At 38.1% G+C, this 12705-nt stretch overlaps 1 protein-coding gene across 2 annotated transcripts in view; it reads right to left on the bottom strand.

Moving 5' to 3' along the window:
* kcnh1a (potassium voltage-gated channel, subfamily H (eag-related), member 1a) overlaps positions 1–12705 on the bottom strand; it is a 46206-nt gene that overhangs the window by 10502 nt on the left and 22999 nt on the right. For both annotated transcript variants that reach the window (XM_034681067.1, XM_034681066.1), the window contains exons 9-12: positions 11194–11351; positions 8754–9025; positions 4146–4345; positions 1340–1592 (exon numbers count right to left, since the gene is read on the bottom strand). In XM_034681067.1, the coding sequence (XP_034536958.1) occupies positions 1340–1592; positions 4146–4345; positions 8754–9025; positions 11194–11351 (883 nt within the window). The remainder of the gene's footprint in view (positions 1–1339; positions 1593–4145; positions 4346–8753; positions 9026–11193; positions 11352–12705) is intronic.

A 12705-nucleotide genomic window follows, 5' to 3' on the forward strand; every position in this document is an offset into this window, starting at 1 on the left:
CAACTAAAGAAATGCAAATAAGAGGAATAAAGCTGTTACAGATTTTGGATTGCTACCACATGCCATACATCTATATTCTCTTAAATCTTATCAGTATGACTTCTGTGATTTAGTTTTCTAGCAGCAGCATCCTTTCTTTCCTCCTTGATTAAAGTTAAGAATATTTCCTAACATGTATCCACATTTCTACTGCATCTTTGTAAGTGATAAATACTTAAGGTTTGGGAAGGAAGTGGAAAAAAATGAGCTGTTTCACAAAAATAAATCAACTTGAATTAGGTCACTAATAAATTGGTCTTATTTTACACACTCAGCTAAAAATGTCTGAACTCCCAATGACTCTATAGAAAGTTAATTGTTAAAGGTGACATATCATGCAAAATCAACTTTTTAATGGTTCTCTACCTGAAATATGTGTCCCTGGCATGTCTACAAACCCCCCGAAAAGGAATAAAATCCATTCTGCCCCTGTTCTGATTTCTCCACCTTTCTTTAAATGTGTGCTGAAACGAGCCGTTTCAGCTTTCTGTGTTTTTCATACGTCACAACGACATCCGGTCTGTCACAGAAGTCAGAGCTCGGAGCTTGTTCAGCCCATAGACTGTATAAAATACAACTCAACCCCTCCTCCGTTTTTCATTCCCTGCACACGTGTGCTAACAAGGAGCTTAGGAGGGAGGCATGCTAGTTGTAGGCTGTCTTAATAAACACAAAGGTCGGTTTTACTCCCACGTCTGCAGATTTGAAGATCTAGTGGATGATTTTTATTTTTCATGGAAAAGTGCTAGCGCTAGTTAGCATAGCCATATAGCTACATGTTCGTAGCTGTGTACCAAGACACACATCGACATACTGACAAATAAAACAACAAGAAACACAAAATCTGTGACCAATCGTTCAGAAAGGTCCTGCTACAGGCGCCTCTCCGTCAGGATCAGATTCTGGATCAGATTCAGAGGGTTGAAGCAACGCGGGTCTGTGAGCAGCCGTGTATATTCAGCCAACATGTAAACATTAGATCAAAGTGCTGGAGAGCCGAGGGCACATCCACTTCCTGAGGGGGCGTGGTCAGAGAGCTCATTCTCATTTAAAGGCACAGACACAGAAAACAGCCTGTTCTGAGCAGGGCTTAAAAAGAGGGGTTTACAGGCATGCCAAAATCTGATTTCAAAGTGTTTTTTGAGCAATAAACTTTAAAGACATGCTTTGGGGACCTCTTAGACCAATATATTTTGATGGAAAAGAGCATAATATGTCACCTTTAATGTGCATTCTATCTTAAGTTTAAGAGAATAAAACCAAGGGATCCACCACTTGTGAATTAAAGAACCAAACTCACCTAAAATTGCCACCACCTCGTCGTCCTGAATAACCTCCAGTGACCCCGACACCACGAAACAGAGACTGTCCACGCTTTCCCCCGCGTGGTAAATCAGATCACCGGGGGCACAGTGAATGGTCTGAAACTCCATGGCTAGGGCTCTGAGGCACCCATCGCTGGCCAGACGGAAAGCAGGGTGCTCTTTAAAAACTTTCCGGTTGAGATGGACACAAATGTCTGCTCTCATGTCTTTTGGACAAATCTGCAGCACCTGTAAAGACACAGAGTGGAGAAAAGAGCTCAGTGCTCATCAAACTGTAATATTATTGCTTTAGATGGTCACATACTCAACATCTGAATCTTTGGCTTATGTGCTTGGCTACTGTCAGGCTGATATTGTATAGTCTGGATTCAACACACAACACTTGCTCAGGTGTAAATAAGCTGATGCAATAGGCAGCATTAACAAAAAAATATTTTTATTTTTTTATTTTGTATTACTTACCTTTTACTATAATATTGATTTAAATGTTACCTTATTCTATTTTTATTTATCTATTCATTGATTGATTTATTTTATTTATCTACTCAGTTTTTATTGATATTTTTGGCCTTAGTTTTATTTTCAACTCTTATCCTTACCCCGCTTAAAAACTATTTTAACTATTTGTATTCTTAATTTTGATGCTTTAACTTATTTTAATAACACATATTTTATTGTTGGTGTGCATTAGTCTCTATTTTCTCAATTGATTGATTGATTGATTGATTGATTTTACCTCTACCTGAAAGCATAACTATTCACACATATGTAAAAGACAGAACTGTGTGTGAGAGAGAGAGACTTACTTACAGAGAGTCAAAAAAAAAACCTTTGCTTGCTGTAACATATGTATCTTATATGTTTTTGGAGAGTTTCAATAAATATGGTTGTGTATTTTTTAACAGTCCAGGTAGGACGAATTAAAAATAGTCAGGAATTAAAATATATAGTGTAACATTGAAGCTTCTAGTAGCTTACAGTCCTGCAGCCTCTCTGCTGAGTTTCAGCCAGCGGCAGCATGTTGTTCAAGTACACCTAATCAACAGGATGCCAGGCCATCACAGGACTCTGCCTTTAAAACAAATCTCTTTGAAGATGAATGTCAAGCAGAGAGGGATTACGTGCCATTTTTAGACCCTTTAGTGTTGCCTGAAGCCAGACGAATAAATAATACATAGATGCAGTGTAAGCGTAACATATAAAGAGGCCACAGTAAGTGGATAAGAACAGATTAGCCATTAGGGTGCACAAGTTTTCCTGTCCCTTTCTTATTATGAGTTCTGCTTCTAATTTGAGCTGAAATAATAAAATCTTTCCCATAATTGGATTTTGGACAGTTGGATTAAATGGGATGCAGTGATATGAATTCTTTCTGGCTGCACATCACTCAGAGTGGCACCAGTTCAATCCGTCTGCTGCAGCTGAAATTGCTTAATTTCCACACACTCAAATCATTTTAACATCATCCGAATTCAGTGGGATGGCAGGGGGTGACTCTCTATCATAGTGACATAAATGTAAAAACCACTGTCTGCTCTTGATAATAGGAAGCTCAATTTTCCCAAAGAATAAACGCTATACTTTTTCAGAAACAAATTAATGGTGAAAAATTACTGTTATGTAATGTGATGTTAGGGAGAATTACCAACAAAGGTTGTATTTTAGGGGAGTAAATAGATGAGTTGGGTGAATTCTTGGGAAAAAAAATGTCTGAAATGTAATTTTATCTTTGCTTTGGTAAATGTGTCTGGTCCCTTTTCTGTTCAGACAGATTTCCAATTTACCACAGCACCTTTTTCTGCCAATCACAACCATTTAACGTAAGGGGCGTGTTTACTACAATAGCACTACAGACAAGTGATGTGAGGCATTACCCAGCAGTAATGACCTCTACCTGAAGTGTAGTGTTCTGCTGAACTTGCTATGATGTGAGAATTAACTTATTAATAGTGTCCCGAGGTATTACTGTCGGCAGTAACTGAGAATATCCCTGTGGAAATAAAGTCAAAAGTTCTTCTGCACAAACTCACATTGATGAAAAAGGACTTCAGCTACAATATTAATGGTGCCTTGATGGCATCCATTATTTCCCAAAAAGAATGACAAACTTTGATTCCTCAGACAACAGAATAGGATTTTACACACTCTATGCTAAGGAATATTATTCTGAAATTGCTGAACTATATCCCCACCCAGTCTCTCACATAATGATGAACCTCTTTCCATCTTTACTTTTTAGAGACTCAGCCTTTCTGGAGTGCTCGTTTTACAACCAGCCATGTCACTAACCTGATGCAAAAGTTCCTACTGGCTTTTTTTTTTCAGCATTACACAACTTTTTCTTGTCCCCATTCAGACTTTTTAAAATTGTGTTGCTGCCATTAAATTTGAAACAAGCTTGTATTATTCCTAAAAGATTTACATTCTTTAATTTCCTCAATTGATATGTTTTCATTGCACTATTTTCATTAAAATATAGGTGTTTTATAAAGACACTTTTACAAATAAATATTACACAGTGTCCAAACTTATTCAGAATTGGGGTATCATGTACCCTGCTTCCTTACCAAAGGTAATGTTATACAAAGAATACTGCTTTCAAAGTTGGTCCTGCTGTTTTAATTAACAGGTTATAAAAGGTATCATGTCTTTTGTAAAAATGCTTGTCTGCTGCTGTCTAGTGGAAACAGATGTGATGAGATGATGGGAATTGTACATAAACAACACATTAGTAATCTAATGCTAATGGTGAGCCATTAAACATGGCTCAGTCTGGCCTACCTTTTCAGTATCTATACCCCGTGACATGGACCAGGTGGAGGCAATGTAGTCCATCACTCGTTCACTCAAGCCTTTGGGAACCTGATAGAGCTTCAGAAAGTCCCGGACACTGTTCAGCATCTCATGGTAACGGTTTGTGTTGGCGTACATCTGCTGGAAGATTGTTGTCACATTACCAAAGATGGTGGCGTAAAGGAGGGCTGTGAAAATAAAAATAAATGAAAAAGGAGTAGTTGGTTAGGGTTCGGGCTCTGGTTACATCTGCCCTAGCGTAAGTAGTCTTATGGCTTCCCTAGTCACAATGGGCTGAATTGAACACAGTCCATTCTATATACAGTCAATGATCAACCTGTTGGGTTTTTACAGATTGGTATGATATTCAAATGGTCTTACATATGGTCTTTTTATATATTTTAATTTGTGTTTTAGAGAAAAGTCCCAAAGCTATATGTAGAAGGTCCAACCAAGAGTTAGCAAGGACATAAAATCTGGTATACCTGGTTTACAGGGACATTTAATTGTTGAACACCTGGTGTAGATAAAGGAACCTTAAGAGCTGGCTTATAAGGATTTTAACCTCCAATATCTGGTGTACAAGGACATAAAGTTTCAAAAACTTTGTCAACTCAGACATTACATTTGCTAAAATGAAATTTTCAAACACTCACAAGTCCCCAAGCCAGTTTACAAAGACATCAAATTCTCCTTGAGGTGATTTATGAGGACAGAAACTCTGATAGACTGGGTGTGAATTGTGAACAATTTAGAAGATTAGTGTAAAAGGACAAAATAACCCAGAGCTAGATTTCCACAGACCCTTTTCAAATGTGGGTTTATAAATCTCCCACAGTAAAGATGGAGGTTCACCCTTGGACACGTGTGGCCTTCACATTTTTCTGTTTTAAATAATAAAGTAGACTAAATTAGCCCTAATAATATTACATGAGCTCTTTCTTCAGTAAGGAATTAAACATTTAGGCTCATAATGGTCTTCAAATAAAATCAACAAACTCTCCCCAGAAGGGAAACCTAAAATAAGAGTTTTTCACTGTGTGTATAATCCATCTTCAGCCAGTGACATCAAGCTAAATAGATTGAGTCTTGCCTTGTGAAATAAGACATAAAGAAAAGGAAAACACAGAGTATAGCTGTGCATCTTTGAGGTGGGTGAACTGGTGCAACAGCTGGCACGTGTAATGATCAAAGCCATCACATGTCTGCTCAGTGTGTGTAGTGTTCTCCTGGCAATGGCGTCCTAATTAGCCCTGCTAGAAGGGACAGAGAGGAAACATGCCAGCCACACATTTCAATTATTCTCAGAAGATGACAGGGACCTGTGCAAGCATGCGTTTGTTTGTGTGTGTTTGTTTATTTTTGTGGTGCACAATCAAAGTGTTGAAAAACTGCACAGGGGATAATGCTAATTAAAAAGTGCTCATAACTCCTCAAGGGATAAGTGCAACTCATCCTTTCATCACTGAAACTCTCATTTGTTACGCCATGTTTTCAAGCGTTTCAGTGTGGTATGATACTCTTTAACACCTCAACAGAAAGGATATGCTCTTGTTTGTACCACACTGTCTTCGCGGTTAAGTTCTCACATTAAGAAAGGTTTTAAAGAGGTTTGAGCCTGTTAAATCGAACATGACTTGACAGTTACCTCGTTTTAATAGTGCCAAAGTTTTAAATGCTCGAACCTCAAGCTTGAGTGCAGATTGCTCCCTCCTCTGATAAGCAGAAAAACGCTGCAACAAAGGAAACTCAATCGTTCCCTGTGGAATGGCCCTTCATCTAGTTCCCAACGTTGCTCTTTTCTTGCTGACGTACACAACTTGGTTGCAACGTTCCCCAGCATCCAACAGCTGGCTTGTTTGACGGTAGTTAAAAGACAGTAGTCAGAAACACAAGCTCCAGGCCAACAGTTGCTATAGAAACAGGACATATGTATAATGCCCCCCCCTCTCCAAATCCCTCGTCACACTGTGATCTTCTACTGCCAGCACTGATCCAGTGCTAGTGTTAAAAATAGCACAGTATCAGAGCATTCATATTTCATAGAGAACAGCAATGGACTACAGTAGATTGCATCTACAACAAGCCTCCTGAGGCTGGCTGCTTTTTTTGGATATTTATGCTTTAAGATGATTTGAATCTCACAATGAAAAATTTAAACAAGTCGGCAGATGAGTTCTGTGAGTTCCCTTGGGAGTAAATTCATAAAATTGAACATCCAAAAAGGGTAAAAAAGAGAGGGGGACAATCAAAACTTGCCTCAGGGTTGAGATTGTAGTACAGAAAAAAACAGAGGTGAGGAGTGATTGCAGAGGGATCACAGGGAGCACTGTACTAAATTGATCCGGCAGTGTCAGTTATTGCTTCGAGGTGTTGCTCCCTGTGTGCAGTCACACATAACGGCACGGCGCTGTACGGCGTATTATGAGCCACACAAGCTGGAGATATCTTATAAATGTTTAATATTGAGATGTGGAAAGAAGGGCATGCTGTGAAAATCTGCCTCCTTCTGCATATTAGAGGGTCTGTTAGTTAGTAACAGTGGGTGTCTTTACTACATTATAACACAAGGCTTTGTTATTCAGTCTAGGGTAAAATTGTTTGTTCTGTGTTCTGGTAAGCCACAAGTGACAGTAAAAGAAAAAGTTGACACTGTTACTTGAATTTAACTGATTTTCTTCAAATATTAATATTATTCAACCTCAATTCCCAAAAAGTTGGGATATTGTGTAAAATGTTCATGAAAACAGATTTTGATGGTTTGCAAATAATTTGAAGCCAAATGAAATTTAAAAAAGTGCAAAGACAACATATCAAATGTTAAGCAATTCTTAAAAAAAAGTTTTTATTGTTTAATCAAAAGTATTTATGATTCATACCTTTTACCCTCCTTCAAGTCAAATATATTATCAAATGTTTGCCTTGTGCATTTCTATCTGCATTAATGTGCGGTATATATAAAAATATAGTTTGCAAAACAAGTGTGGGGAAAGAAGGTACGTTAGCAAGACTAAACAGCTGAGCATGCAGCTAGTTAGCAAGCTTAAGAAGTGCAATGTAGAGAAACATGGAAGTGACTCCTTGAGCAAGGAGCTGACTCACCTCCAGACAGGCAGTTCAATTGCTAACAAGGGGCCCTATGGGAATCAGGTTTTACATGGTGACGATGGAGGTGCACAGACTGCGCTGGCCCTTTCTTGCTCTCAGGGGAAGGAAGGACTTCCTTAGCCTGTGGCAATCTAATTAGCCTTGATAAGTAATTTGATAGAGGTTCTTCCACTTGGTGCCGACGGGGCGCAATCCTGAAACTTGTGATGTACAGAATGTACCGACCAAAAATAAACTACTTCAGCCTTTGGTACCTCAGCACTTATGAGGCAACACTGGCCGCAATACTGATGCAGTTTCATACGGCACTTTTCTAATATCGAAACAAGTTTGACCAGTCAAAGTTTTACGACTAGCACAGTTGGAACTGGGCAGCTGCTATGCTAACGAATAACACGCTAGCCAGTCAGGAATAATCTTACTATATTAGCCAGAATGGCTCACCAAGCTCACAATTACCTTGTGCTACACGTCCATCCCAAATTGGAAGGATCACTTCATTCAGTGGAAAGCTTTACAGAGAAAAAATAAACTCTAAGAATTGAATTTATGTCTGTTAGCTTAGCTGCTAACATGTGGTTGTGTGTTTCCTTGGTGTGCTAGATACAAAATCACTAGTCTACTCAGGGGTTCAAAAAACTTTACAAGCTCTTGTATTTCGACCACAAGACAAGCCAGATGGCCAAAATTGCAAAAAAATAAAAAAAATAAATCATGAGCTTTGTGAAATAAATTTCTACTGAGAAAAAATGTGTTTTTTTATATATTATTCATTAACGGAAAGTACATTTTAAAAAACTTAAACAAGAAACTTAGAAATATCTATCGAGCCATAGTACAACCCAAGTCAAATTTCCCTCATAAAATATTGATTGCAAAGAGTCACATGTTCAAAGTCAATATTCAACATATAACAGACGTTTTCATACATAGCTTGAAAATGATATTTCCAGACTGGAGGTCACATCATTGCGTGTAGAAAGCTGAACAGATGTCTGCAAAATGTCCATTTCTAGAAAAAAAGTTTCCACTACCTGAAGTAAAACTGACATTTGTGCAGTAAAACTGCCAAAAAAGTCCTTGTTTTTTATAAGCTTAATAAAGGAGAGACACCTCATAAAAGGAACACACTCTGAGTTTGGCAGTAGGCAGAGTGAAAGAGAAAAGAAATCACAGACCTATGGTATTGTAAATTGATAGTGCAATAGGTAATAGTGATACTATAAATTAAATAAGAACTGCAGTAAGAAGTCTTGGGACTGACATATAATATATTCAACCTGAGCAGCAGATTATAGGCTACATGAGAGTTAGATCTACTGCTCAGCAAATCATCTGTAAAGTTCTATTTCCAAACTTAGATTGCTTTATTTATAATTAATTTATATACCTATCTCAGTGGGTTGTGGCTTTAAAGAGCATAGTTAAACTTCTCATGTTTCATGCATCTGTGCTGCACTGGGTAGAAGATAAAACAGCTCCACTCACATCCAATCATCATCATGGCCACAGCAAAGATTTTCTCTCCATCTGTCGTTGGGGCGATGTTACCAAAGCCAATACTTGTCAGGCTGGTCATGGTGAAGTACAAGGAAGTGATGTAGACTGAGTGCTTGTTCGGCCCGCCCTCCCATTTCCCTGAGCCACTGGCGTTGAAGCGGTACGGCGTGCCCACCGTCTCTGCCAGTATGTAGAGCCAGCTATCCACACGAACAATGTTGGTTTCTTCATCGATGACCTCATAATCACCAATGCTGTACCTGCAATGTGGACGTTAAATACTGCATTAAAGGAGATTATATCTTTTCTGTTGTATTATGTATCCAGGGGTTGCTAATAGGGATGCACCGATCCGATCCTGGTATCAGATATTAGCTAGATCGGCTCAAAAAGCTAGATCGGATATCGGTGACAAGGGGCAGATATATAGTGTGGATCCATATGGCAGATCTATTCATCTCAGTTCTATGCTCTTCTGTGTTTACAACAGCCATGTGCGTCTCCTACGTCATCAGTGCCGGCCGGTCTGTGCATTTTTGCCCGGTGGAGCATGATGGAGGATAACTACAGAGACTCTGCAGTTTAGGTGCATGTCACGCTTCTTTTGCGAACAACTCCACCGGAAACTTGCAACATGTGCCGCGGTAATGTTTCGACGGGTGGCAGTCGCACTGAAAAATACAATAGAAGCCCAAAGAAAGATGTTTACGTCAGCTGTAGCCTACTGCAAAGAAGCAAGAAACCTTCTATTAATGGATTCAAAGTGTGAAAAAACTGACAGGTTATTGGATTTAATTGTTCTGGATCCTTGAAATTAAGGGATTCCAGCCTCTGGTTTAGCACTTGGAACCCAGGTACAGTTTACCATCAAGTCAGAAAAGCCTGAAGTTGCCAAAACATGATTCTATCCTCACATTAAGGAATAGAGATTGTTAAATCAATACCAGGATTGGATCGGCTAGTATCGGTATCGGCAGATACAGAAGCCCAAGTATCCGTATCAGTATCGGGACCTAAAAAGTGGGATCGGTGCATCCCTAGTTGCTAACAATAGCAGGCCAGCAATGACATGAGAGGTCCGTTTGAGAGTCTGTGACACTGCAATAGCAAATATATTTTTTTAATGCAGGCTAAAGATTCATAAAGTCAAAGTTGTGAAAATACTGATTCTAGTGGTAAGGAATATGTTGCCCTCTGCAAGTATTAAATGAGACCTAGAAATACAGTAATGCTAATAGCTCTGTAAGGCTCAACACTGTCACAGCAGTCATCTGAACATAATGCTGTCTTTGGCATGAATGCCTCTTAGCTTTCATAATTTCAAAACTCCTTATGAGGAAAATTGGGACAGTATTTGACAAGAACAAAAGAATTTACAGAAATTGTGAAAAACAAATTTCTGCCCTGGTGATCATGATTGATGAGAGTTTAACTTTTCTCAACTCAACGCTGCTGCTCTGAGTGTGGCCATGGAAACCAGAGAAACCACACTGAGGGAAACAACACTGAAGCTATTTTGATTGTTCCTGAGTCTGGTTTTGGAGCACTGCCAGTTTCATTCATTCAGCTTTTATTATCCTGTCTGGGCAAATAAACATTGTTTATGATATTGTTTAGAGCCTCTCGTGTGTGTGTGTGTGTGTGTGTGTGTGTGTGTGTGTGTGTGTGTGTGTGTGTGTGTGTGTGTGTGTGTGTGTCTATGTGTGTGTGTGTGTGTGTGTGTGTGTGTGTGTGTGTGTGTGTGTGTGTGTGTGAGGGATATTTAGAATCTTGTATATAAAAATAATGTTATTTTATTTTAACCATGGATAAATCATAAGAAAGTCGAATCTTATGGGGGAGAGTGTTCAATAAAAAAAAAACTACTTGATGTAGATAAAACATGTAAACAAAAGTCATTAGAGTATATAGTTGAAATATATAATATTATATACTGTATTTTTCAGCAGCAGAGTTTACATTTGTGTCATATTAATGTATCAAACTTATTTACTTTTTTCAGTCTGTGTGTATGTGTGTCTTTGTGTGCATATGGGCTTTAACACATTTTCAGAGACATAAAAAAACAAGCACAACACATGATGGAAACTTAATGCTTCCACTACCGCCTGTAGAGTAGATGATCTGATTAGACTTCGGAGGGCCTGCACTCCATAAATTTGCATATTAATGAGGAAAAAACAAATTCTCTAGAAACCACTATAACTCTTTTAGGCTCTGAGGTACCCAAAACATACACTGTTAATGTGTGAAAACAAGCATGTTGACAAAAAAATCTGTGCTACTTAATGAACTAACTAGCTTAATCAATGGCCTCATTATATTAATTGGATCTCCTTTTAAGTTGAAATTGATGGAGAGGAAAAGTAAATGCTACCAATTGAAAGGAAGGACAGTAATTAATGAAAAGTAAATGTCATGAACATACCATATGCAGGCTAGCCAGTGAGCGGCCAGTCCAAAAACACACACCAGCAGGACCAGAACAGCTGCTCCATACTCTATGTAGTGATCCAGTTTACGAGCAACCCGACCCAGACGAAGAAGCCGGACCACCTTCAGTGAACTGAACAGACTGCTGATCCCCTAAGCAGGAATTAAAAGAACATAGACAGAAATAGTAACAAATATCAGAAAAATGCTTGAATTGAGTGGAAAAGTCAACAAACCTGACCCTTATGTTTCAGCTAAACATTATGAAAAACCTAAACTTAATTTAGAACAGTCAAGATAAGAGAGCCCTTATATATGGTAAGACTTAAATATTAGAGCACTTATTTAGTATTGTATAAGCACTTTATTGATGTCTGAATATAATTCAAAGCAAACTATAATGTAGTTTTAAGAGAGGTTGTTTATATGTCAATATTTTTGCAGCAGTGTTTTATATTCAGTCATTCATCATCTGTGTTTTAGTGTGTTATAAACCACTCATAAAATATGTACTCTCTACTCATAAATGAGCAAATCTAACACATTTCTTAAGGCTGTATATGTATGTACAATATGATCATACTCATACATTGTGTCGAACTGTTGAAAATTGAATTATTTATGTTTTTATGCTCATACAAAATTTTTTGGTCCAAACCTAACTTTTCTACTGTTATATTGCAATTTTTAGGTTAGGATTCATCATTGCCCAATGGATTAAACCGATATGAAAGCTCCTCATGTAAGGACAAATTTGAGAGATCTACTGTACAGTACACAAAATATGATATATAGAGTTTTCATTATTTGTAATGGATCAAAATCTTCATATTTGACAAACAGTATGTGAGTATGGTATAAGGTTATTGCTGCCAATGAACAAAAATCCTGAAAAAAATGTGGATTATTTCTATTTATTACGATGATTTTAGTCCATTCAAGCAGCAAGTAAAAAAACAGTGGGTTGTTTTCCTTTGTTTACTTAGGCTCTAACTCCAGATCAGATATTAAACTCAAAATCTATGCCTTATTCTAACATAACTATCAATGCTATGAAAGAAATATGAGTCTTTCTCACGTAGTAAATCTAATGTGGTATCACGATAACAGCAAACATAGAATGTACCAAAAATTAAATAAAAACCCCAAAATACTTAATGTTAATAAAGGCCAAGTTTATATTACAACACCACTATGCAACATGATGAAATTTTACAACTTGTGTCGCAGTTACATAATAATGACCAAATGTCATCTCAACATTAAACACCCACTCAGTGATTCTAACAGACAGCCCCATCAGTTTACTGGTGTGTGTATGTGTGTGTGTGTGTGTGTGTGTGTGTGTGTGTGTGTGTGTGTGTGTGTGTGTGTGTGTGGTGTGTGTGTGTGTGTGTGTGTGTGTGTGTGTGTGTGTGTGTGTGTGTGTGTGTGTGTGTGTGTGTGTGTGTGTGTGTGTGTTTCCTGGGAGGGGTATTGATCTAGCTAATGTGCTGTGGTGTGCAAT

The sequence above is a fragment of the Notolabrus celidotus genome, chromosome 4, assembly GCF_009762535.1.
Source record: "Notolabrus celidotus isolate fNotCel1 chromosome 4, fNotCel1.pri, whole genome shotgun sequence".
NCBI classification, from domain to species: Eukaryota; Metazoa; Chordata; class Actinopteri; order Labriformes; family Labridae; genus Notolabrus; species Notolabrus celidotus.